Source organism: Mesitornis unicolor, unplaced genomic scaffold (genome assembly GCF_000695765.1).
Source record: "Mesitornis unicolor isolate BGI_N332 unplaced genomic scaffold, ASM69576v1 scaffold2373, whole genome shotgun sequence".
Taxonomy (NCBI): Eukaryota; Metazoa; Chordata; class Aves; order Mesitornithiformes; family Mesitornithidae; genus Mesitornis; species Mesitornis unicolor.
In genome coordinates this window covers 1-26372 of record NW_010176511.1, presented here as the reverse complement: position 1 = coordinate 26372, position 26372 = coordinate 1, and the positions used below count along the sequence as shown (strand labels likewise).

Here is a 26372-nt window from a genome sequence, read left to right as displayed (position 1 = left end):
GAGAGGGAGGCCGGTGGGCGCAGGGCCATAGCAGGTGAGGGTCGCGGCCGGGTGCCTGCGGGGCGTTACCGGGAAGGGACAGCGTTGCTTTCCTGGCCTCAGTCTACCACCCCACCTCCCCGGGGAAAGCACCCGCCTGAAACCCCGGTGCGAAGGCCGACAGCTGGAGAGAGGGGGCTGAGGGAGCGAAGGGTGAGTGAGGTGCAGGGGTACGGCTGTCTTACCCCAATCCCGCCTGGCAGTGTGATGGGGATGGCCTCCTTTTTTTACCCCGCTGGGTTACATGGCTCGGGGCAGGGGGTTTGTGTCTTCGGCTGTCAATTCTGGCAGTAGGTCAGTTCCCAAGAGTGGAACTGGGAGTGGAGATGACCTGGTGGATATGTCTTGCTCCAAATGGATAAAACCAGACTTCTGGACTGCCATGTGAAATGTCAAAACAGCCCTTGTATTCCAGGGCTTGTGTTCCTTCTGGTTTTACGAACATTTTTTGTAAGAAGAGTGGTATTGAACAAGGTATTGAATTTTTTAAAAAGTGAAGGCAAGATGGTTAATGGAGAGAAGGAGAGTGGTAAAATAGTTTCTGGCATTAAAGCTGCGATAGCAGATAACTTCTTGACAAGACCAAAAAAGGGTAATGAACAAAGAAGACAGTACAAGAACAGATATTGGCAAATAGCTTTTAATACATAGATCATGTTGGTAATGCTGTCACAGGAATGGAAAATACCAAATGCATAATGTTTTATAGCAGAAGACTGCAATCACTGAGGCATTTATGGACATTTTATTATTTTTCTATAGTGCTGATTCCTAGTGAGGCATGATTTTAGGAAGAAGGCAGTAAAAAGTGAGTGGAATGAAATAGGACATACTCTATCCAGCCTTTCCCTTTATAAGCCTACTCTTATTGCTGAGATAGAAGATCCTGTCAAAGAAGAAAGTGTAGATATTTCATAATTGCATGTTAATAAAGTCTTGAACTGAAATCTGTAATTTTTCTTGTAAAACTAGAGGAAGTGGGATTGAGAAAGGAAGGGGCTAGCTGAAAGAGATGTCATAAGATACTGCAGAAGAGGTTAACTGGAAAGAGAATTGAGGAATTGTGTTTGGAATGGATATTATTAATAGCTTCTATTTCTGACGTAAGCACTGAAGATCACTCTGGGCCAGTCTAATTTACTGCTAATTCAAGGTACCACCTATTGTTTAGGATTTTGCATAGAAGGAATTAAACAACCATGAAGTTTAGTATATTGTTATGTCATCATCACACTCTTTAATATAATTGATAAGACTTGAAATTCAGCAGTGGAAGTGGTTCAGAACTATCCTGGATATGTGTTAGCTCATCATAGGAGGGTTGAGAGACACTGAAAACTAATGGATAAAAGGCCACAGAGTATTAAGTAGTCTGTGTGAAGGAGCGTTTAATAAAATGTTGCCTGAGATATTAGTGAACTCAAATTGTAGTGACATATGCAGTTGAACGTATGCATTGTCACCTAAGCCAATGTAAATTCTTTTTATAGGTTGAAAACTCTGAATTCTTGAGTCTCTTAAGCGTAGCAGTTATTCTCAATAATAATTTGTATAATGAAAAATTCCTGGAACCTGCAGTGAAACAAAACAACAGAAATGTGAGTGAGTAGCCAGTAGTTCTGTTTGTAAGTGAAGCCTATGTTTTAAGAACATTTGGCTGGCTTTTTAAATTATGATAGTTAATTTGCTGGATATCATCATATCAATGCTTTTCATTGTGAACCTGAATGTTTTCTCCAGCACTGTCTTAATGTGCTTGCGGACACATTGCATAGGCACTGAAATTTAGAAATGTTTCTGAAAATAAGTGCAGCTCTTACCCTAAGAAAATCTGACTGTTCTTAAAAGTTAATGATTCTTATTGTTGTTATATATTTCTAATACCATGGCTTTATAACACGGTTCAGAAAGTGTAAAGCAAAGCTTTTAAGTTTAGTGAAATAATAACTGAAGTTTGAACGTGGTGGAGCATGCTACGGATGAAGTTGATTCTTGGCACAGACCAGCTTACTGAACATAGTGCAGGAAAACCCACAAAATCCCATGGATAGCCCTCAAATTGGAAAGGTTTTTAAGCTATCTGTGTCATAGCTTAGTCCTTTTCTGCAGTGGTAGAAAATTGGCAAAAAACCATTAAAGTCAATTTTATAATTTCATTCTTTCATTTCATTGTGTTGTAAGTAGGAATTTGGTGCTGTCCTCATTTATTCCAGGCATTTTGCTGTGTTTTTTCTAATTACTAATGAAAACATTCACCAGTTATGAGTCTTACTTTGGAGTCTCTTCTTCTCTCTTCAGGAGTGATGCATTTCTGCATTATATATAGCTTAGTCCTGTAGTAGCTGTTTTAAATCATAACTGTTTCAGACAGCCTTTTCCATGATTTTTTTTTCCCAGTTCCTCGACAAGTTCAGGCTGAAATTTTATTTTCTTTTTTTAATGTCATTTCAGTATTGGAGAATTTTGGATTTGGTGGTGGTGGATCCTTTCGGGTTTTAAAGTGGATATCTTCTTGTAATGGCTTTAAGCCTTCAAATGAAAACACTTGTAAACTGTGAAATTATCAAGGAGTTAATCTCCAAAATCCCTTTCACTGGTTCAGCCAAAATCTATCAGTAACTATGGATTGTGAAATACAACTTCATATGTGTGGTGTCATTGTACAGTATTGCTTTTATGTTGTATTGGTGTGACATGTAGTTCAGACACAGCTGAGCAGAAATGTGCAATCGTTAGATGATCCATTGTGTGAAGGTGTGTGTGGAAGTGAGAGCTTTGAAGGACCCTGCTGTTTGTCTGTTCTCTAATACGCTGTTCCAAACACTGGGCAGCGAGGATGAAAATTATTATCAAGGAGTTGTGCAATTCATTTTATACTGGCCAGGCTTACTCTGAATGAAGGAAATAGTTGGATGGTAGGGGGAGCAAAGCACAACAAAGTATAAAATGCCACTTTAATACATTTCATGTATTCTCAGTGCTTCGCTTCTCATTTGTTTTCCTGTTGATGTGTTCATATCTGAGTTTGCTCTATGACTTCCATCTGGTCAGGCAAAACCACTCATAATCATCCGTCACTGGTGAAACAAATTACAGTTTTATTCGAAGTTTTTCAGAAACCAGAGTTCAATGAACAGTTGCGCTCACCTCTGTGTGAAAAGGGCTTCCCTCTCTGATTTCCTTTTCCACCTGTTCCTAACTGGTTCTTGCACTTTTCAGATTCTGTGAGATGATTCCATTTACAAAGGTATATAGTTTCTATGGAGTTTTTTGGTTATGTTTTTTGTTCACTTTTTAAAAAAAATTATTTTACCTGGGTTAATAAATCCAATTGCTTTATGAAGGGATTGGCAGGTGTCAAGCTAGTGCAAGTTAAGCAGCAAAAACGTGGCTAGAAGCAGCAGGAAGAGGAGTAAGATCTCTCTTTGGTGGCAGTGAGTGCTCAGGGATAATTCTGTGAAACTTGATGAATGGATCTGCATCAGCTTTGGAACAGAAATTTCTCGTGCTCTTTTTGCCTTCTGGGAAGGAAAATTTCTCATGGTCATCAGTGGACCAGACAAATTGCCCTGATAGACCATCAAGTGGGTGCTTTGTTCAGAAGTGATAATCAAGTGCTTCAAGTCTTTTAAATATATTTTTCCTCCCCATAGGCTTGTCTTGTTGTTACCGTGCAAAGGACAACTTAATGTGCCGTGATGTCTGTGAACAGGTAAGCTTGTTTTAAATTTGGTTTATCCCTCAGAGTTGAAATCATGCCTTTAGACAATGATGTAGCAAGATTAGGGTTGTAAGCACATTATTTTCTGTGTGAATACTATGTGTGACTCAGGAGATGTAGTATTATTGTTATTTAAATGAGAACTTAAAGGTTTAAAGCTTTAGTCCTCTTTCCTTTCGGTAGTGGAAAACGAGATTCTGCAGAAGTTGAGGAGAAATAGAGATACAAATCTGAGGTCAGGATTTGGTCAAGAAGTGATAAGCGTGTTATGAAATGGGAGAGGTGAATGTATTTTACCCAGTTTCTGAATCTTGTGTGTTTCCAAGTTTTTGGGAATTTAAAATGAAGAACAAGATGTTGGTGCTATTCTTTCTTCCTGCTGGTTCTTGTTTCTTAGCTAAGCATCCAAGATGCTCGTTATGATATATGGCCTTGTGAATCCAGCAAGTGTCTGCTTGCTTACTCTCTTCATAAGGTAATAACAAAGAGCAGTTTGTGCTAAATTCAAGCTTGGAAAATATTTTTCCACAACTTATGTTTAAATTTGTACCTTTGCATAGTATGTTGTACAGCTTTGTGTGTGTGTATTTCTATAAATTTATATACATAAAAATTTTACATCAGTCAAGTATAGGTACACATATACACAATTTTTATATTGTGTTTTTGCACCATACTTACTCCCTTTTCTTGTCTTCATTACCCACTTTGGGGCTATTCAAGCACTAAACCTGGTTATGATTAAGTTTATATTTATCTGTAATCATGCTAAGAAAACTTTCAGTTTAAATTGCACTTCTCCCTCCCTGATATATTTATAGAATGCAACCAAATCCCCTTTCAGCTTTCCTGTTGCTGGGCCAAACAAGGAAAAGTCTTGCAATCTCTTTGCGTAAGATATTCTCTCAATTCCTGTAATTATTCTTGCAGCCCTTCCAGCATAAGTTTATCTCTTTGAATACAGGTAAGCAAAACTGTGTATGGTGTTATAAACAAAATTATAGCACTCAGTCTTAAAGATTGTGTCAAAATCTATGTGTAAGTAAGAGAAAGATATCCATGCCTGTAAAGAAATTTACTTGACAGGCTTAGTAGCTGCATTGAGAGGGCATTTGGAATAATCTGTCCAGTTCTTTCTTCTATTCCACTGGTTTCAAGTTCCAAGTTTATCATGTGAATTCCTGTTACCTCTTTAATGAAAGCCCTTGAGCTTTTTACTGTCAAATTTCCTCACATTTCTCTTACACCACTTCTAATTATTGTGTGGGGTTTCCTGTGGTTTTTGTAAGATACTCTGATCTTGCCTCATCTGGATGATCTCTCTACTATAATCAACATACTCAGAGCCTTTGTGGTGAGAGGTCTAGATTAAGTCTAAAGCAAGATTGCTACTCCTCAAGTTGTTCTATAAGGAGCTGTCTTAGTTACCTCACATCAGGCTGGTAGCGTCGTTTTCTGAATGATCCCTTGATACAGGCAAATAAACTGGCTGAAGGGGCTGTCTACTATTTTTCTACTGATTTTTCATGTTCTGTACATTAACAGTTTTGTGCAGCACAATTCAAATGCTTTGTCTTTGTTGAATCTGTTTTGGAGTGTATTATCTGATACTTACCCCTTTGTCTCATACGCAGAATTTTAGGATGAAGGTTTATGTATGTGGGGAGTGACTGTAAGGGAACAGAGTTTGCTGAATGATTTGCCGTTTTCCATCTTTCCAAACACCTCTTCTAAAATATTTGCCATGCACTTGTCTGTACCACCACACTTTACCATCCTGACATGTACCTAATTCAATCTAAAACAAAAAGCTTTCCTCCTAGACTTTGTTGTTTGAGCCGTAAAACGTTGAAGTTGCATGCCAGGGACAGCAGGGAAAGAGAGCATGCTCATGCCCCATATTTTTGTTTAACTAATGCTTAGGGATTGCCAGTGACCAGCGTGCACAGACGGGAATTTGAGCGTTAGCTCAGCCATTTCTTGTGGAGAGGTTCTTGACATCTCCTTGTCCCTCATGTGCCCTAACATGGCTTCTGTGAGGATTTGTTCCACAGTCTATCTGCAGGGTGAGGTTAGGCTGAATAGCCTGTCCTTGCCTTTCTAATGGATGTGAGTTTTGTCCTTTTTCAGTCATCGCGGACCTCATCCAACAACCATGATCTTTCAAAAATGATAGCAAAGCTGCCTTGCAGTGACAGTGGGCAGCTTCTCAACATCCTCAGTTGCATCCCATCCAGTCTTAGGAACTTCTGGATGTTCACTTTGCTTAGGTGATCCATGACTTGATCTTGCTCTGCCATGGGCAGTACTCATTCCCCTATTAGTTTTGATAGTCTCTTTAGCTAGTCGAGGTTTTGCTCATCTTTGTTCCACAAAAATTACTTGTTTCAGGTTTTGGTTTTTTTGGAAAGGGTTGAGTTGCCTGAGATCATGTAACGTGTAGCAGAAGGTTAAGTAAATAGTTATATAATTTGATATGTGGGGCAGAAATCCTCTGTTTTTCACACTGCCTATTCAGTAGAAACTTTTTGATAGAAGTGTTTGAGGAGGAAATTATCATTATTGGAGAAGGAATTTTCCTGTTTAGAAGTTAAAGTGCAACATATTAGAAAAACTATAGGTATATAAAAGAAAATTTTAACTTTGAGTTGTTTACATATTATCTGTTAGTCAAAGTTGTTGAAAGGTAAGTAGTAGGAAAACTAAAAAGGACAAAAATCAATTGAAGAAAGTACTCAGTATGTAGTGTTTTAAGGTGTGGGGTTTTTTTTAACAGATTTTGTCTTCTAAGAGTGACTCCCGTTTGAAGCACTTACTGCAGCGAGCACCTGAGTATTGTCCAGAATCAATGGTAAGGCTTGCTAGTTTGTAATTGAAGAAAACAAAACAGTTACTCTTATATTAACAAAGTTTTGCTTGCAAAAATAAGATTTAAAAATTACTTGTATTTTATTTACTCGCTGAGTTTTGAACTGGTAGAATGTGCGTGTTATGTCTTCAAGCTTTTTATTCCTTATTATGAGGACTAGAAAAATTCTTATAATGCGACTTGATCTTCAATGTAGGATTATTATTAGTAGTGTTTGTATTAATTTGTAAAGCCATTATACATTATGCTACTTCCATGCTTGTTTCTGACAGTTGAACTAAAATTCCACTCTTAGATGGAATTCTTCCTCTGCTGCCTAAACCTCCTTATTCAAGATATTTGTAACTTTCATTGAGTGAGTAAGCTTAAGTAGTTGTGGCAGATTGACTTTTTTTTTTTAATACTAGCCCCAGTGTAAAGAATCCCGTGTAGTCAGCGTGGCTAGTAATCTCAGTTATAACAGTAGTGAGAGAGATAGGGACAGCAACTCTTCTGTAAGCTCTTCACCTTTTTTGTTTCATGCCAAAAAAACCCCACGACATTTACAGAATTCTTCTGCCTAATACCATCAGCCACTTAGGTCATTTAGTAGGACCTGTGCTTAAGACCAGAAGTGCTTTGCAGTCAGGGGAACCCAACAGATCTTGTAACCTTTCGTGCTGGTAAACTTCAATTCTACAGCTCTTTATATATGTTGTTTGGGTTGTTTTTAAGATGCTGGAATGAAGTGCTAGGGCAATAAGTTTCTCCACAGATCTTCATCCTAAATAAATCTTTTTCTTCGTCTAAACAGTTGCTATTTAGTTCTCTAAACAGTGGTGGAGAAAGTTGACTATATATTCCAAGTAATCACAATGTGTTCTGCACTGACAAAAACACTGCTATTGATTCAATACTCTGTATATGGCAGCAAGTGGTATTCAGCTTATATCATGTAGTTCTTCTTCAAAATATGTTTTAGACATCATAATTCTTCCAATAGGATATTTAAAAGCCAGGGCAAAAATGCTGAAAATGCTGGTTTGTGTCTGCTAGAAACTCTCCTGTTCTGTAGACTTTTGCTTAATTGCATTTTGCTTTCCAGGGAGAAGTGTGGGGTTGCATAAATTCTTCTTTGCCAGGTAGGAAACACAGGATTACTATTGGATCGTGTTGCCTTTCCAACAAATGCATGTTTTGATGTTGTGTCTACCACCTCTATGGATTTCATAATTTCACTTTCATTATGCTTCCATTATAAACTGTATTTTGTGTCTGGTTTGCTTTAGTCTAAACTGGGTTGCTATACATTTTTATTTAACACTTCTTTTCCTAGTTAGAAAATGTTTAATAAGTTTGTGTGATTAAACATATGCTTCTGTGACACATCCAAGAAACATCAAAGTTTTTTTCCTTTAAAGGTTTTCTATTATTTTTAGTTTCAATACACCTTAGCCTAATCTGTAAAATCATGGATTTTTGCAACTTTGCTCTAGATGCAGTATAATTTGAAAAAAAAATGAGTAATGTAGGCAAATATTAAGAACTAGACAAACAATTTAAGATGCGCAAAACCTCATATCAAGAACCAAGCTGCTTGGTACAGGTGGATTTAGGAAGTTAAAGCATAAATCGGAAGACAGGACTGTTATGATAAAAGGAGAGACCAAAACCTGATTAAATTTTATTTAAATAGTACTATGGTATCATATGTCATTTCTAAAAGACATTGAGTGAAATTAACATGCTATAGTAGAAAAAAATGGTAGTGTGGAAAAAGGAGGCTGTAACAGTTTTACAGCATCTGCTCAGACTTCCCCATCCCCACTTCAGAGTCGAACTGTTGATTCCAGTGCATGCAAAGAGATCTGCTGTCTTGTATTTTGCTAGTTTTACATAACCACTAATAATTTTTGGAGTTGCAGTGCTTTTGTCTCATCTAAAACCTGGTAAATTTTTAGTTGGAGACAATACCTAATTTTCATTGAAGCTTAGTAGCTGTATACAAATGAGTGGAGATGCTTTTACTGTAAGTGAGAAATGCATTTTTGTGTTGAGTGTCAGGTCTGTGTAAGCAAGTGAAAAAGCATTGGAAATCTTTGTTAATGAACCATTCCCAAATTGTCATCATGTACTTTCTAAACTGATGTGAGGCCTCTTCAGTGTCTTTATGGTAGTTATGTATGGTAATTATGTCTGTTACCCTCTGATTTATAGGGGCAGAAAAGGCACTTCTTCAGTGGTGGTGTAAATCATAGTTTAGTCCTGTCATTGAAGTGAAATAGTCCTGTAGTTTCTTGAGCTTGTATCCTGAATTTTGTACCTCCCTGAAACCAGTTGCTTTTCATTCTTCTTGCATGTGAAGTTCTGTTACTGTTTTCTTTTTCTTTGATGTAAGCGACTTTTAAGATTCTTTCAAGTGTTCTCCAGTGATTCCATGCACTGTAGGATTTTGTAAATTAATGGTATAGCATATGTAGGAGAAGCTTTTATGGCACTTGTGGCAGCAGTTTGCTTTTCTGTGTAACATTATGGTAAGAAATTAGGATAACTGGAATAGTGAAATAAATGAAAAAAAGAGGGGCAGGGAAATGGGAAACTTCTATTGAAGATAATTCTGGATGTGTAACCATGTTATTGAGGGGGATAAACTACAGAGGAAGTGGTGTTGTTTCATCCTGGTAGACAGCTAAGCACCACATGGCCTTGCTCACTCTTGTGCCAGTGGGATAGGGGGCAGAATCGGGATAAAGGTGAGAAAACCCGTGGGTTGAGATAAAGACAGTTTAATAATGGTAAAAATGGAAAGGGGAAAAAAACCAAAGACATGGAAAAAGAGACAAACCCAAGAAAAATAAATTATGCAAAAGAAAACAATTGCTCACCACCAACCAACTGATGCCTAGCCAGTCCCCAAGCCATGACAGCCCCCACCAACCTCCACTCCGCAGTTTTTATTGCTGAGCATGGTGTCATATGGTCTGGGATATCCCTTTGGTCAGTTGGGGCCAGCTGTCCCCTCTGTGTCCCCTGTCAACTCCTTGTGCTCCCCCCAGCCTACTTGTTGATGAGTCAGTATGAAAAGCAGAAAAGGCCTTGATGCTGTGTAAGCACAGCTCAGCAATAACTAAAACATCCCTGTATTATCAACACTTTTCATCACAAATACCAGCTACCCATACCAGCTACTCTGAAGAAATTTAATTCCATCCAGACACAAACCAGTACAGGAAGCTTGAAGAAAAAATAAGAAACATATTCTATGTTGACAAAGTTGGTAGAAGAAACCAACGAGAGGACATGTCTGTAGGAGATAATGTTGTTAATTTCAGTGAGGTTTTTTCCTGTTGGTTTCCGTTGGCTTATATTTCAGATAAGATGAATCAAATTCTCAATCTCTGATATTTCCAGTGGATGTACAAAATAGTTTGCATGAAGCATCTTTAAGCTCAGTATATAGAAGATACTTTGTCATTGCCAAGTTCAGCATTTGTTAAGGCACAGACTTGCTCTTTTCTTGCTTAAAGTTGGTTTGGAATACTTCTTAAATTCCAGTTAAAATGTAATCTGTAAGTGAGCTCCTTGAATGAGAACAGGATTAGCAAATTTGTAAAGTAACTGGCTCATGAGGGGGAAAGGGAAAAGGATGGCATAGTTTCTTTTTCTACTGTAATATGTGTTATCATCTTATTTTCAAAGGAGTTTTGAAGAAGTCTGACGGGTGGGTTGGTTTAGGTTGCTGTGAGCTGGCTATCGCTGTGGAATGTCGACAAGCATGTAAGCAGGTAAGGCTTTCTGATTGTTTTTCTGTGGTTAATATCAAATGATGCTGTGTTGAATTAATTTCTGTAATACTGTGTACAAATTTTATTTATTCATTACTGTTTATGAACTTTATGAAAAAAAACCCCATATAGTTTATTTGACAAGAGATGAGCAGTGAGTACCCAAGCTGACTGCTGTGCAAACAAGGTGGTGTGACTAAGCAGAAAAGGTGATACATGTATCTGTTCCAAAATGCATTTCTTAGTGAAGTTTTCAGATTTATCCTAGTGTTTTAAGTGTTTTCTAGACCTGATAAAAACACTGTCATTCATTGCGGTGTCCTATGAAATTCTGTTAATTTAATCTTATGATTGTTACATCATGTCTCAGAATCGGATGCAGTATTGTTTGATTGCAGACAGCTGTCTCAGAATCTTGGCTATATTTTCTGCTTTAGCTGACTCTGGTTGATACATTTCATGTGATTTTCATTGAAACTAAAATAAAGACACTTGCCAAATGTTAGAGATAGTGGAAAGTATTTGGATTTTAATTTTTATTCTTGAAGGAGTTTTGGAGGCATTTTGAAGAAAGTGATACAATACGTCTAAGATCAGACTTTACCCTGGTATTTTAAATTACTGGAGGGGGAAATAATGTTAGTAATAACAATAATTTTGAAGATCTGTCATATGAAGAAGGAGTAAGAAGTACTCTACAGACGAAACTGATCTGCAATTTGAAGGAAGAATTTCTGCAACTCAGTTTGAGAATAGGAACTGTCGGACTGTGCATACAAGAGGGAGGACAAGGAAAAGAAGCACCAAAGTAATACTGAGCATACAAAATGGGGAGATTTTTATGCTCAAGTTCTTTCACCATTTCCTAAATGTTTCCTCTATTCTGCTGTATCTGGTAAACCTTTCACGGAAACAAAGTTGCTTTATGTGCTTCCGATGTGAACAAGCTTCATGCAGAAATATGAGGTTTTTGCATTTTAATGAAATGTAGTATTGATAGTCATGGTTTCTGTTTTTTTTCTGAAAGCTTTACATGGATTCTTTAAGTTCTTAAAAAGGAACATTTAAATAGATCGTGAATCCGTGGTTATCACAGTTAATATAAAGGTAGAATTGTTTTTATTTGGCAACATGATTTTATTATTTTCTACTACAAATGGAAAAATGTATCGGTTTTCCAGGCTTCTGCAAAGAATGACGTTTTAAAGATCTGCAGGAAGGAATACGAGGTACGTGTAAATGTATCTGGATATATCTTATTAAAAATAAACTTTTATAAAAAGTACCCTGTAAAAGAGGGAAAGTCCAGTCATTTTATAGTCTTATTTCTGCATATACGCACTTTCATTCAAATGTTAATTATTTCTCTTTTACAGTTTTTTTTAAGTACGGTCATTTCCTATAAAAGGGGCTTGTCTTTTTTTAGATTTGTATATATCTTAATTTGAATGAAAAAGATGCAACTTTGAAAATGGAGACGTGGATTCCAAAAGAGTTTGTTTCACAGGAGCTGTGATGAAAGTGAACATTCATTGTGAGCATTCAATTCTGCCAGAAACATTTCAGTTTCTGTAGTGGGAGAGTCAGCTTGAAAGTGACTTCAAGAAATAAACTCAGGAAAGGAATCACCTTTTAAGTATCTTACCCTATCGTAAATAATTTCAAATGAATAAATTTTGTAAGATCAGTGAAACTGTGAATGCTGGCAATTATTTTTACTGTTCTGCTCTTGAAATTAATCGTCAGGATATATTCAGAAATCTGCCTTTACCTGTATTCTTTTTAACACCATTTGTAGAAATGCTGTTCTGCTAGGACTTGGTTTCTTTCGATCTGTTTCTTAATTAAAAGCAGATTCCTCCTTCCCTCCCTTTCATCTCAGTCCCTCCTGCCCTGAATTAGGTAGTCTTACATAAATTCTGCTCATTATCAACAGTTCAGGATATCAGGCAATTCTCTGTTCTCTTGATTTGGGCAGAAGTGTAGGAGATCTTCTGTTTTTCCAGGAAACATTGAATTCGTCCTTTTATCTGAACAATCTGCAGAGTATGTTCCTAGACTCTTCACTGTTGAATTTGCCATAGCTTGTTCTCCTAAAAATTAATTTTCATTGTCAGTAGCTCTGTCTCCTCTTGTGCTATGATATGCTGTACTGTCAACATCTGTAAGCTTCTCCTCTATTATGCTGGTCTATTTCCTTCTTTTTTTTCTGGATTTCTGCATTGCTGTAAGAGTTTGGCCAGTATGGGTTGAAGGAGAACAAGAGAGGAAAGGTAAGAGATTAAAGAATGACTGCAAAATGGTGCTTGTCTTCTTATTTACTTTTCCTAGTTCTTTTTCCAGTTTTTATCTGTAATTTTGGAAGTGGCTCCCTCACTCTTACTTAAGAGTGATCTTGCTGTTATTGTACAGAAAACCTTAACTCTTTCTATCTGTGCAACACTGGAAGAGGAGAGGGAGAAAAATGATAGAAGAAGGAATCGTTCTTTTGGATTTTGAAGAAGGAAAGAACTTTTTTAATGAGCACTAGGAGCAGTAGATACTGTTACTGTGTTAGGGACAGAAGTTAAGTGTCGGTTGTGGTAGAACTTCAGTTATTACAGAATTTTGTATGGCAATGGGTTTTCCTATGTGTCTAGGCTTACAACTGCTCATGAAAAATAGCACTTATAATGCTTTCAAGAGACCCATTGGTTATATAAAATTCAAGAGAGCTTTGCCTAAAATAAGAGATTCCAAAAAATACTTCTGGAGGGAACATGCACTTTTTCCCACCCTAGTCATTCTTTCTCCTTTTAAAACAAACAAAAATAAATTCTTGGTGCCTTGGTGAATGTGTCCTGCTGCCTCTGTAGTCTGTACATAGCTTCTGTGTCTGTGACAGGTACTGTACTTTGTACTCACTTGGGTTGGCTGTGGAGAAACAACTGGGAAGGGAGTGGCCAGTTAAAGCTAGCAGAGGTGGTGCAAGATCAGAAACAGCCTGTGAATCACGTGCATGCAATGTCATACATACTGTGTTTGCCTTTGTGTTTAAGAGTTAATACCCCCTTCACTGAAAATGAGGATTCAATTTGAGAATTAGTTTACAATATAGATCATAGTGCTTGTTCCTCAGCTCCCAAGTCTGTTATTGAAATATAGAGTATGTAAGTACAATACATGACATGTGAGTAGAAACTAGCTGAATTAAGAATATAAAAGTATAATTCCCTTTTTGTATACACTTTCATAACTTACCAACTTTTATAGCTTCCTTATATACTCACATAAGGATTTCCCAGAGGATTTCCACAAGCTTCTTACGTTAGTTGACTGAACTGTGCATAGTACTTTTCTGTAATCTTCTGAGATTAGGGAAGCACCTTCATGAGTTACCTTTCAGCTTCCCACTAAGTTAGTGAGCATGAAGAATGAGGTAAGCCTTCAAGGGTAGGGTGTAGGGTTCAGAGCAGTGAACAAAAAAACCCCAAGCTCTAAGTAGGAGGTGTCACAAAGTTTGAAGTTGCTAAGCAGAGTCTCAGGTTGTACAGTAGCAGAATCACTTTAGCATTGATTAGCCAGCTTTTCACAAGATAAACTGAAGATGCTTTTTCTGCTGATCAGATGGCTTACTTTTACTGTAAATATTTATGAAGCTTGTGATCCTTCTCATTTGGAAATTTTACACATTTTAGAAATTGATCATGTTGTAATAAGCTATTTTTGATGAGTGCATTAGAGATTGCATGTCCTATTAAACATTTTTTGTTTTCAAGTAGCACTGCATGCAGAAATTAAAAAACTTAACACAACTTGCTGAGTATTTTTGAGTATTACTGACATGTACTTTATTTGCCTTCTTTTGAAATATTTTATTCTGGTGGTCCCTTTTCCTGTCTTCTGCTTCTCAGATGCTCATTTTGTCATCTTCACTTTTTCCTCTAGTTCTGTGCATCTCAACTCTTATCTTTCACTACTTCTTCCAGCTTTCTGCTATCCTGTTCATCTTCCTCTAAAAGGAAGGTAGGTAATAGTCAAAGGAGGAAGAAAAAAAGAAGTGGAGACTGTATGGATTGTATGTAGGATTTTCTGATTTTCCTATTTTTACAATTTTGTGTAAAGTTGGGGGGAGGTGGTGTTTTGCGCTTTTTGTTTGCTTTTCTTTAAAACCCACGTGAGATACATGCTTGGTGGAGTAACTGAAAATAGTTTATGGAAAGGGTAGTACTAAAATTTCCGTTAGATTGCAGCTGAGTGTCTATGCTGCATACTATGAGCTCACCTCTCTGCACATTAAGAACTCCAGTTCTTACTTCTTGTGTACTAAATAAGACATTGAAACTTCTCCAGTTAATTGGCATCATGAGAGCTTTGCTGCGGCTGAGCGCTATTAACATCTCCCATGCAGTTGAAATATAATTGGAAATGTTATTCAGTTATTCAGCTTCTGCCTTAAAACTATTTTTGACATGCAGTAGTAAACACTTTTGATGTCTCTGGTCTGTTTAAACATATTTTTGCTCTCACAGATTTGAGTACTGTTTAGCTTAAGCTGACTTTGTTTTCCTACAGTTTTTAAACACAAACTTCAAATGCAGTGCCTGGAGCTTCAAGTGTTGTAGTAGGGATTCAGAAAAGTATTCACTGTGCTAGAGTATTGGCTTGTTTTATCTTCTAGGGGCACATGATCCTGCTTTATGCTGAGGTTTTAGTGAATGCTGGTTACTAATTCCCTGTTCTGAAAAATACGGTCAGCAGTTTTTAGCTCTTACCTAATTGTTTGTGTGGGTTACTCTGAGACAATAGATGATAACTCAAGGAGCCGTTCAGGACAGCGTTTAGAAAAAGGTTCCAAAATGGTTTTCATGAACTCTGAAGGCACATGGCTGTGTGTTGCCTCTGGAAGTACTACCTACTAAGTAATGGTCAACTCACCATATACCACAGATTGTAGCTAATATTATTGTCATCCTATCTAGTGGTGCTTTTTGTCTCTATTTTCTGCTGTGCAAAGAAGGTTGATAGAAAACTTAGTTATCTATGCCAAAGTTTAAGTTCTTGTGATTTTTAGCTCTACCTTACTGTGCAAATGTTCCCACTTCTTTACTGCTTTACATAATTCAGGAGAATCCTGGCCTTACTTGTTAGGTACTGCAAGTTTTTAAAGTTCTTAACAGAATGCACCATCATTTGAAACTTCAGCTGACTCTAAAATTTCAGTATCACAGTATGTTACGTTCTGCCTTTATCTTCTGCTGATATATTCTAAAATTAAGTGAAGTCAAAGAGATATTAACAGGACTCTCATTGCTGTTCTCATAGAGGGAAGCATTTTGTTTCCTCGTGTATTTGTTAACTGTAGGTAAATTAAGATGGCCTTAATTGCATAGGATCTATATTCAAATATTTAACATGGTGGGGTTACCCAGGTAACAGTACTAAACGTATTTTTCCGTCAGAGTTAGTAGAATAGAGATGCCATGATAATTTTTTAGGAGGAAAATAATCTTTGTTTTTTAGCAAAGTACCCTTAATTTCTGGTGTGAAAGAACAGCTTCGCTGTCACTTTTTGTTCAAGATACACGAGGCAGCCATTTAGAAAAAAATGCCCTTATAATATAAAAGCATACCTTGCAATGCAGAAGAGTTCTACCTTTGGTAAAATGTTCTGCTCTATTTGTGCTTGTGTGCATGCATTTTGTTTTTTGAGCCGTTACCTGCAGCTGATGAGCTCCAAAAAGAGCGAAACCAGTTAGGTCCTGCAGTACTGGCTAAAATCTTTCTTCAAGGAGCTTCTGGTGAGGAAGACTGGACAATGTTCTCTGCTGGATAAACTTCAATTGCCTTTTTCAGTTTTGTAACACCAAAGCATCTTTTAGACTGTTTTCATAGAATCATAGAATGGTTTGGGTTGGAAGGGACCTTAAATATCATCTGGTCCAACCGTGTATGCCTTTTCTTTAAGGCATCCACGGTTGTTTTGCCTGTGTCTGCCTGCCACTTCCCGTTCCTTCTGCTTACAGTCTCACTGGCTTTAATCACCAGTTTCAGCAACATTTGTTTTGTTTTGTTGGTGTTTTTTTTTCTAAAAAAAGAGAAGTCTGAAAGATGAGATTAAAGCACAAGTAAAACAAAACATTATGTTTGTGTTTTATAAATTCCAATATTTCCATCTTTGTTCACTGAATATTTTATTCACAAGTTGAAAATGAAGTATCAGACTCTGTGCGTGTACACAGCGTTGCCTTTTTATCCTTATTTTCCCAGATCTTGATGACTTAGTTCTTCCTCTAAAGAGAACAGCCTTTTCCGCTCTTTTGTTTCTGCGTTATTTTGGTTTGGTTTTCCTTACCTGTGTCTCTGTTTTGTCTTTTGTTTTGTTTTCTCTGTATCTCTCTTCTAACAGTTCACTAGCAGATCAGAAGGAAGCTTGAGTGGGCAGGAAAGCTACTGATTTCTTAAATATGAGTGCTACTTTGCTAGCATGGACGTTACATGTGTTCTGTGATTAAGTGATTGGTAGTAATTCAAATCAGAGTGACTGTCTAGCACTGTTATCAGCTTTATTTTTGAGCAGGTGACTACACACAATTTTTTTTCTTTCTTTTTTAAGATTCTCTCATGTCTGTATAGCTACACTCCCCACCTCTGTACCTGTACTTTTTGAGAAACTGAGCAATTATCCAGACTGACACAAAGAGCAAAGTCATCATCCCACCTAGTACTGTATTCTGTGGTGACTACAGGCACTAGTTTCAATAAATATGGTGAGCTGCTTTAATAACTCAGTGCCGCTGAAGTTCTTCCTTTTTCTTCCTGCAGCTGCTCTTCTTCCACACACATCCCCTCCGATTACTAGCCGTACAAATATACTTCTTACCTTACTGACGTTATGCCAGAGACAGGTATTATGCCTGTTGAAATGCCTGATTTAAATTCATAGAAGATAAGAAGAAGGAGTTTTCAGCAGGGTTACTGAGAAAAATCAGATCATGAGAAGATGATTAGTGCCAGAGGTGTGGTATAAAGGCACACACGTGACAACTGGGCACAGGGAGAGAAGAGCTGAAAGTAAGGTGCAAAAGAGAAGACCACCTACTCTGAACGAAAGTATGAGCATTATTACAGTGATTCAGCAGTGTCAGGAACTATAGTTTCAAAGTACAGAAAGAAGAAGATTTAGTATCTTGTTAGAGCATCCTGCCTGTATAAAATTGGTGTGTAAAATTGCTATAAGAAGACAATTTTCCTCAAGCCTTTTAGAGGAGGAACATTGGCAGACACCATAATCTTCTCATATTGTCCTCTGGTTTGTGTGTAGATATAAACTGCAATCTGAGCTAACAGAGCCAGTGGCACTACTGTCCCTGAACTGCTTTTTAATAACTTTTTTGTAATGTTCAACTTTTAAATAACATGACAAATATTAACTGAATTTATAGCAGCAGATTCTAAGTACTGTTTGTACTAACAGTATGGTCAGGTGCTTAGGTATAACCATGACAGACTTGGGCCTTTTCAGGAGCCTCTACTGTCCCGGTACATTAATTAATGGAGAAGTCTAATTTCAGCAGCTTCTGAGGACAGTTTTGGGTTAGAGTGATGATGTGTATGGCACTTCCCATCCAATAATTGTTTCTTTTTTCATACACAGAAAGTCCGAAAGAAACCAGGTGGCCACATTGAAACTGACTTTGTGACATCCATAGAGAAGGATGTGTGGTGCTATAAAAATGACCTGAGCCTTTAGGAAACAGTATAAATCTGTTCTTTACAGATGTAGAATGGTGACTGTTTACATGGTGTTTCCATGAGTTCTCATGTCCCTCGTCCATGTTACACAGATGAACAGGTGACAGAATTTGCTTTGTGAGGAGTAAAAGAGGGGAAATCTGAAGTGAGTCAGACAAAAACTTACTGCTGGGATGAGGAATGTTGCTGCAAATTCATTCTCAACCTCAGAGAAATGAGGCAGTATCTGTGCTCCTGGGAGAAAAGATCTGAAATTTGGTAGATGATATTAGAAGAATGCAAATAAAATGTCTGAATTGTTACTTTGTGAGATTTTGGGCATTATTTTATGTAGGGCAGACTGAGTTTTTCTGTGAGGTGTTCTCAGTAGACCTGTGCTTTTATTCATGATCACTAAAATTAGAAGTAGCTGATGTTCCTGTAAAACTAACTTATATTTTCACATTAGATTTGTGTTTATTCTATTGTGGCACTAAAATAATGACTCTATCTGCAATGGTATACCCACGCTTTACATTAACTTCTGACTGTAAATAGAAGAAAGTTATACTGCTTACAACTGCACTGGGACTGTCCTCTTTAAAATCTTGTGTTTGACAGTTAACGTATTTCACTATCCAAAAATACATTATCCAAAAGATTATGTAGTTGTGAGACTGTAGAAAACAGGATTGTGGCACTGTAAGTTACATGGCATAAAAAGTAACTGGCAAGTTGGAACTTGGGCTTTTCAGATCTAAGTTAAAATGTGAGTCTTCTGTCTTTTAGTACAGTGAATAATGCTTCTGGCTCTTCAGATTTTCATCAGAATTGTCAGTGCAGGAATGCCAGTTCATTTGAATGCTAATTCACACACAGAGAGCCAATCTGTGTTCTGAAGTGCTTGCTCTCAAATGAACAACAGAAAGGAGGATGAAGATAGCTATGAAAATGAAGAATAACATTTAAAAAATAATCATGTTTTTACTCAGGTACTTACAAAACTTTCGTAAGGAAAAGGATTTTTAAAAGGGAAAGTGGGCTTGTAGAATTTTCTGGTCCTTTAGTGGAATACAAGTGCTTAATGAGTAGCACTTCCACAAAATAAGAAGTTGGTACTCTAACAGTTACTGACTCTGGTGTCAGAATTTAAGAAAAGGTGCAGAAAATGTGGGCTGTATACTTAAGCTGTCCAGTAGAGATGAGATGAGACTGCCTGTTTGTGCCACTCCTGCGAACAGAAGTATGTTCTGTATTTACCCTTCCCTGTTCAGCATAGCTGAATGCAAGCAAGCTGCTTGAGAGGAAATTCTCAGCATTCAGATGTTGTAGTTTCTGGTATTTTTATGAGTTAGCCACTGGGAGATTTGATCACTCTGATATTTACTTTGTTTTTCTCTGTATTCCTACCTAGACTGGTGGGGAAAATAACAGTGCTACCAAACCAGATTAATTTACTGACATGCTCTTTGAGAAGAAAGCAAGTAGAGAATATGGACTGAAAAACAAACTCCTGCACTCTAATCGATCTCTAAAACAAATATAAAGATAAGAACATCAAGATGATTCCTAACACATTTGTATTTTCTTAACTTTAGAAATGTAGCACTTCAATCTATTTGCAGCAGTACAAATTTTCATGAGAATACCCCAAAAATTATTGGAGATACCCACTTCTCTGCAATGCAGTGAATATTAGTAACATAGATGAAGAATTTAACTCAGCTTAGGTTAGGTCTGCATTTTGAGATCCCTTCCTTTTCTTACATAGAGATAGTAGCACATCTGATATTTTGCTGTCCTGAAACAAGATTTTAATCCTATATTATATCTGTGGATCAGTGTGATGGTGTTTCTGTTTTATTCTCTAGATGCTCTGTAAAATACTGATTTGCTTAATTATGGGGATAAGGGAAGTTAAGGAGCTCAAGAACTTTATAAAGATAGGGATGATGTCTTGTCACTATATAAAAAATTATCAAATACATTAACAATGAGATGTTCTGACAAGCGTGGAGGTCAGGTGTGGAGGGAGTTCAAATTCATCTTCTTCACAATCATATTTTAAGTCTTTGATAATTGAAATTATTGGAATTTATGGAAATTATTCCAATTGTCAAATTGAAAGCTTATATACAGTATCAATTTTATTAAGAAGAAATGTGCTTTTTCAATGTGGGGAAGACTGTGGGTTTTTTGGGACAAGAGTTCAGTAGTCTCAAGGAAGGTGATTGTACCCCTTTACTCCACTCTGGTGAGACCCTACCTGGAGTCCTGCATCCGGCTCTGGAGTCCTCATTACAAGACAGACATAGATGTGTTGGAGCAGGTCCAGAGGAGGACCACAGAAATTATCAGAGGGCTGGAGCACCTCTCCTGTGAGGACGGGCTGAGAGAGTTGAGGCTGTTCAGCCTGGAGAAGTCTTTGGGGACATCTTACAGCAGTTTTTAAAGAGGGCTTAAAGAGGGCTTACAAGAATGATGGGGACAGACTTTTTAGTAGGGCCTGTTGTGATGGAACAAGTGATAATGGTTTGAGACTAAAAGAAGGCAGATTCAGACTAGGTATAAGGAAGAAATTTTTATATGATGAGTGGTGAAACACTGGAACAGGTTGCCCAGAGGCTGTAGATGCCCTATCCCTGAAAGCGTCCAAGGTCAGGTTGGAGGGGACCCTGAACAACCTGATCCTGTTAAAGATGTCCCTGTTCACTGCTGGGGGGTTCGACCAGATAACCTTTAAAGATCCAACCCAATCCAACACAGTTTGCTCTGTGAATTTGAGTCCTCTGAAACAAAACAGCATGATGTATGTGTTTCCTTTCTTTTGTCATTCTACGTGTTTTATATCCCCCAACTGTCCCTTTTGGCTGCAGTTTGTAGGAGCTGATAGCAAGCTTTAGCATTTAACATATATTGTTGTTAAGTTAGTTTGTTAGGATTTTCTATCTGCATGTGTGCATCTGTGTAGAGTTCTTTTTTTCTGCAGAATTATTATTATTAGAATTATTGTCATTTTAAAAACAACCATAAAAACCCTCAAATGTCTCGGGACATAGAGTGCTGTTTCTAAGTTAGTCCAGGAAAGTCTTCCTACTTACTTGCTTGAATATTTACCTACTTTATTTTTCAGTTCACGCAGAACTCAGATGACCCCCAATCTTTCAATTACCTACTTTCAGTGTTTTTGTATAGTGTTTTTGTTTTAATCTGATCTAATTGTAACAAATAACAACAAAGGTTTACTAGCTCATTATAAGAAATGACTGGACACTTAGATGTTTATTTGAAGTTTTCTGGTTTGTGACAGTATTTTTGTTTTGATTTCAGAATGCTCTCTTTAGTTGTATTAACAGAAATGAAAGTAAGTATGTAATGAATAGTTTGTCTTTTCTGTTTCTCTGCTATATCATTATACCTTTCTCTAAAATATTAGAAAATCTGTGGGTGTACATATACACAAAACACATGGATTCAGTTCCATATAAGGACAAATCACATGCATGAATTACTGTTCATAGAATTTATATCAGTTCTTAATTTCTGTATCTGTATTTCTTTTTTCTGTCCTATTTTGATGATTGCTTAGAAGCTCATTTTTTCCTTCTACTTTATTCATTTGATAAGTGTTAAGTAACAAAATTAAATGCTGATGAAGTATTGTACCATGCAAGTGTTTTGTGCCTGTTTGTCTATGTAAAATGAAATCACTGTCTCAGAATTAATTCTATGGTAAAAGTATTTTTCCAGAACTGAATTTAATATCATATCAAAAAATGGGTTAATCACAATACCATCTGTCTATTTTTAATGAGTTTTAGGATACTACTCACATATTTATTTGTTTAGTATTTGTCTAATAATTCAATTATATGACAAGTCTGATTACCTTAAATAAAAAACAAAACAGCTGAAGATCAAGACAGCAGCAAGCCAGTTGACTTAACTTGAGTTCAACACTGCTTTAGGGACTCTTTTTCTCCAGCCAAACAAACACATGTAATAAGGCTAATTACAGGTGTTTCAAGTAATTCTGCAGGCAGATATTACTTCAGTAGAGCATAGAAGAATTTCTTAATGTTTTTTCACAGTAATACCTTGAGCATCATTGTGTGTGGTACAGACATGCTCATTTCTTCATTTCTCTGTGTAGGAACCCATAGATTTTCTGTTGTTTGTTTGTTTGTTTGTTTCCCCAGTGGGGTCAGTCTGTTGCAGTTACGCAGGTCACCATACAAACTGTCGGGAATATTGTCAAGCAATTTTTCGGACGGACTCTTCTCCTGGTCCTTCACAAATTAAAGCAGTTGAAAGTTACTGTGCATCTATTAGCCCTCAGCTTATACACTGTGTGAACAACTATACACAGTCATATCCAATGAGAAATCCTACAGATAGTAAGTATAAAAAACCCTTCTTTACTGGAAGTTGTAAATAATACTGAAAATGTTTGAGGATTGTGTGCGCTTTTTATATAAAATGTGTCTATTGTATAAATTGTATTAATGCATTTCTGTATTGTAATTGTAATCATATGAATTTATATAATAACTTTTGTTTGTAGGTGCATTATTGATTTTTATTTATTTCTGTAATTCTACATACTGGTGTTGGGTTTTTTCCAGGGTTGATTCTGTTTGCATTTAAAAGAAGCACTGTTATTTGAGAGTATTTGTGGGGTGGGAAAGCCTCCTCGTAGCACTTTTTGAATTTGGCCTATTATGTCATGCATCTTGGTTGTTGCTCTATGCTCAATCATTAACAATTTTTAACTTTTTTAACAGGTTTGTATTGCTGTGATAGAGCAGAAGACTACGCATGTCAGACTGCTTGTAAAAGAATTCTAATGTCAATGAAAACAGAGCTTGAAATTGTTGATGGACTTATAGAAGGCTGTAAAACAATGCCCCTCCCTCAAGATCCCCTTTGGCAATGTTTTCTTGAGAGTTCAAGATCTGTTCACCCAGGAGTCACTGTGCACCCTCCACCTTCAACAGGCCTTGATGGAGCTAAGCTCCATTGCTGCTCTAAAGCAAATTCTTCCACATGTAGGTCAGTATCTCTCTGCCCTCTTTTCCAACTGTGAAAATGCTTCAGAAGTCTCGTATCAGGCCTTTGCCTGAATCCTGCCACGTACATCAAATAGAGAGTCCTGTGAATTCTTAGAAAAAACACAGGTTTAAATAATCAGATGGGTGTCACATTCTGTCCAGTGCGTACTTGTGTTTGTAATAGCCAATACTGCAACAAGACAAAGAGGCCTTAACCAGATGCTAAAGAGAGCCGAGGGAACAGTGAACTGCACAAACTCTCACGTCCTTGGTTCCTGCATGTTAAAACCTTAGCAGTATTCCTTACTAGATGCTATTCAGATTTTTGTCAATGAGAAGTAACTTAGGTTATTTAATTATTAAATAATGGAACTAACTATTCTGACACTTCAAAAAAAACCTTTTTCAGCAAATAGTTGCACACTTGCAAATAACTATAATTCAAGCATTTTTAGTTTAAAGTGGTTATAAAAAATTAGATCATTATTGCATTTTAAATGTATCTATACGTCAAAATAAGTTGTAAACATTTATTTTTAAGCTGTTGCGTCCTTTCATATCAAAGTTTCCAGGAACAAAACAACAGATCCTGAATGCAGCAGAATCTTAGAATAAGTTCAGTAGTAGAGCCCTGGAGTTACATTATCTCTTAGAATACAGTAGCATGGGGCAGTTGCTATAATATCTTTCAGTTGCTTGCTTTGACAATGAGTTCTAAAAATGGATCCTTCCCTCACATTTTCAGTATGCAGTAGACTTTAGTAGTACAGTGAAGTTCCGTACCTTTGGTTGCGATGGGAACTGTTGTAGTTTGTAGGACATTGCTGTGAACAAAGTGGCTTGGGTATTTCTGAGACCAGGAAACATCTCAAACACAAGCAATGAACAGTACACCTGTTTCAAACATCAGGGCAAAAGAAGAAATGTATTTTGCTTGCCAGACATTTCTGTAGGAGGAGACAGTGTGATTTGAAGTTGAAGGATGGGATTAGAAGTTGTTCATTATCATGTCGGCATAGGTTTATTAGAAGTAAAATTAGCTGGGATAGTTCTCACCTCAAAGTCCTTAGTTCAGATTTCCAGCTTTTAATTTTTTTATTGGATATTGCGGTTTTATATTCTGAAGTGTTTCAGTCTGATCAGCTTAAAGGTTTTCTTAAACAAAGCTGGAAAACGTAGAAAACAGTGAAGTGAGGTATTTGCTTTGAGCACAGTGTTTGAGTACTCTTGCACACTTCGTGAGCACTGACAGCCTTCTACAGAGAGCGTAGGATGTGATCAGCAAATAAATGATAGGCTCTGCTATATCTGAATGGCTGCTGTTCTTTTGATTTTATTTTCTTCATCTTTTTTTTTCTTTCAGAGAGCTCTGCACTAAACTTTATAGCACAAGCTGGGGCAATTCACAGAGCTGGCAAGAATTTGATCGCTTCTGTGAGTATAACGCAGTTGAAGTTTCCATGTTGACCTGTTTAGCAGATGTACGGGAACCTTGTCAGCTGGGCTGTAGAAATCTTACTTACTGCACTAATTTTAATAACAGGTAGGAGAGAGACACTGAATATTTTATAAAGGAATTCCTGTGCTTTGGCTTAAAAAATAAAATAAAATAAAATGTTTTCAGGCTTCTTTTGAGATTGTATGTAGCTGTCTTCCTGCAAATATTTCTGTGGAGAATTTGAAAATAAATACTTTTTATTTAGAATAAACATTTTGAAATGTAGTTAACAACAGACATAACAAAACTTACAAGAACAAAAGCTAACCCATGGACTTGTAAAATGTCATCATGTATTAGCAGCATATTCCTCTTTCTTACTACATGGACAGATCAGTCATGATTACTGGAATGTTGTGTATTACGAATAAGGTTAAAATGCTTGTTAAATTTACATGTTACTCTTTTCCAAAATTCCTTTTCTTTCAGAGATATTTCTGTGGTTTTATACTCTAAGGCAAAATGCATGATTTAAAAGTGGTATCTGAATTAGTAATTGCAAGTCTACAAATTACATAGTTTGAATTTCAAGAAAAGAAGAAATTTTGTTAGTTATTAGAGATCTCTGACTTTTCTTTGACATGGTGTACAGTGGCATGAGTCTTATATGAGCAGTAGAATCACATATGCAATAGATGCAATCTGAGCAAATATAAATGATAAACCAACTTGCATTAGTGACTCACCAGGAAACATTAACACAGATATTCAGGATATCTAAGATATTTGCTTATAAGTCAACTTTCTTCAGGTAAAAAAATTTAAGTGATATTTGGTCTAAGAGGTAGAAGTGAGAAGGGAGTTTCTGCCTTGAGTCTTAAAGAGTGTATTTTTTTCTTCTGAACTGTGGAAGGGGTTAATTCCTTTTGTACCACAAAAAGCATGCCACATCAAAGTTATTGAATTCATATGATGAAAGGTAAAATTGTGATGTTTTCTTTTTCATGTGTACATGCCATATCTTAACTTCTTCTTTTAAGACCAACAGAACTTTTTAGGAGCTGCAATACTCAGTCAGACCAGGGAGCCATGAATGACATGAAGCTATGGGAAAAAGGGAGTATTAAGATGCCATTTATAAATATTCCCGTCCTTGATATTAAGAAGTGCCAGCCAGAAATGTGGAAGGCAATTGCCTGCTCACTGCAGATTAAACCTTGCCACAGCAAATCTAGAGGAAGTATTATCTGCAAGTAAGTACTGTGAGGTAAAAACTTGTTTAGAGGTCCTTCTAAGGATGTTAATGAGAGCAAAAAGCTGCTCTAGGACTGTGTTTGACTTACGTTAGGAAAACTTCACAAGGCAAACATGAAAGGGAATGGCTTGTGTAGTTGCCATTGCTTGAATATCCATCATTGTAAATGGAAGATGCTTGCCTGTTAATGAGATGGATGTATATGCTTCTGTTGTAAAGTTGATTTGTTGTTGGGGTTTGTTGTTTGTTTTTTTTTGCTTTCTGTGGTGTCTATAAAACCTTTCTTCTTTTTCGGTTTTGGGACCTGCTGGTGATTTTCAGCTGTCAGGAAGGTCTGAAAAAAAAGTCTGGTTTTGGGGGTTCTTTTAATAAATTTTTTAAGTAGGTAATTGGATAGAAAAGAGACCAGTTAGTAGTACAGGTAGTGATGTAGAGTTCAACCCATATTACACATTAGTAAATCAAGGAAATGCTTGGTCTTGAAAGATACATGCATATGAAGGCATAGAAAATAAAGATAAC

At 36.8% G+C, this 26372-nt stretch overlaps 1 protein-coding gene across 1 annotated transcript; it reads left to right on the top strand.

Moving 5' to 3' along the window:
• The first annotated feature begins 543 nt into the window (after window positions 1-543).
• LOC104538514 (reversion-inducing cysteine-rich protein with Kazal motifs-like) lies at window positions 544-25852 on the top strand. Its single transcript, XM_010181748.1, has 11 exons — window positions 544-631; window positions 3693-3751; window positions 6537-6611; window positions 7714-7750; window positions 10308-10393; window positions 11575-11622; window positions 21437-21470; window positions 22306-22503; window positions 22891-23158; window positions 24521-24700; window positions 25636-25852. The coding sequence occupies exons 1-11, from the start codon at window positions 544-546 to the stop codon at window positions 25850-25852; spliced, it is 1290 nt and encodes a 429-aa protein (XP_010180050.1).
• Window positions 25853-26372: the final 520 nt, after the last annotated feature.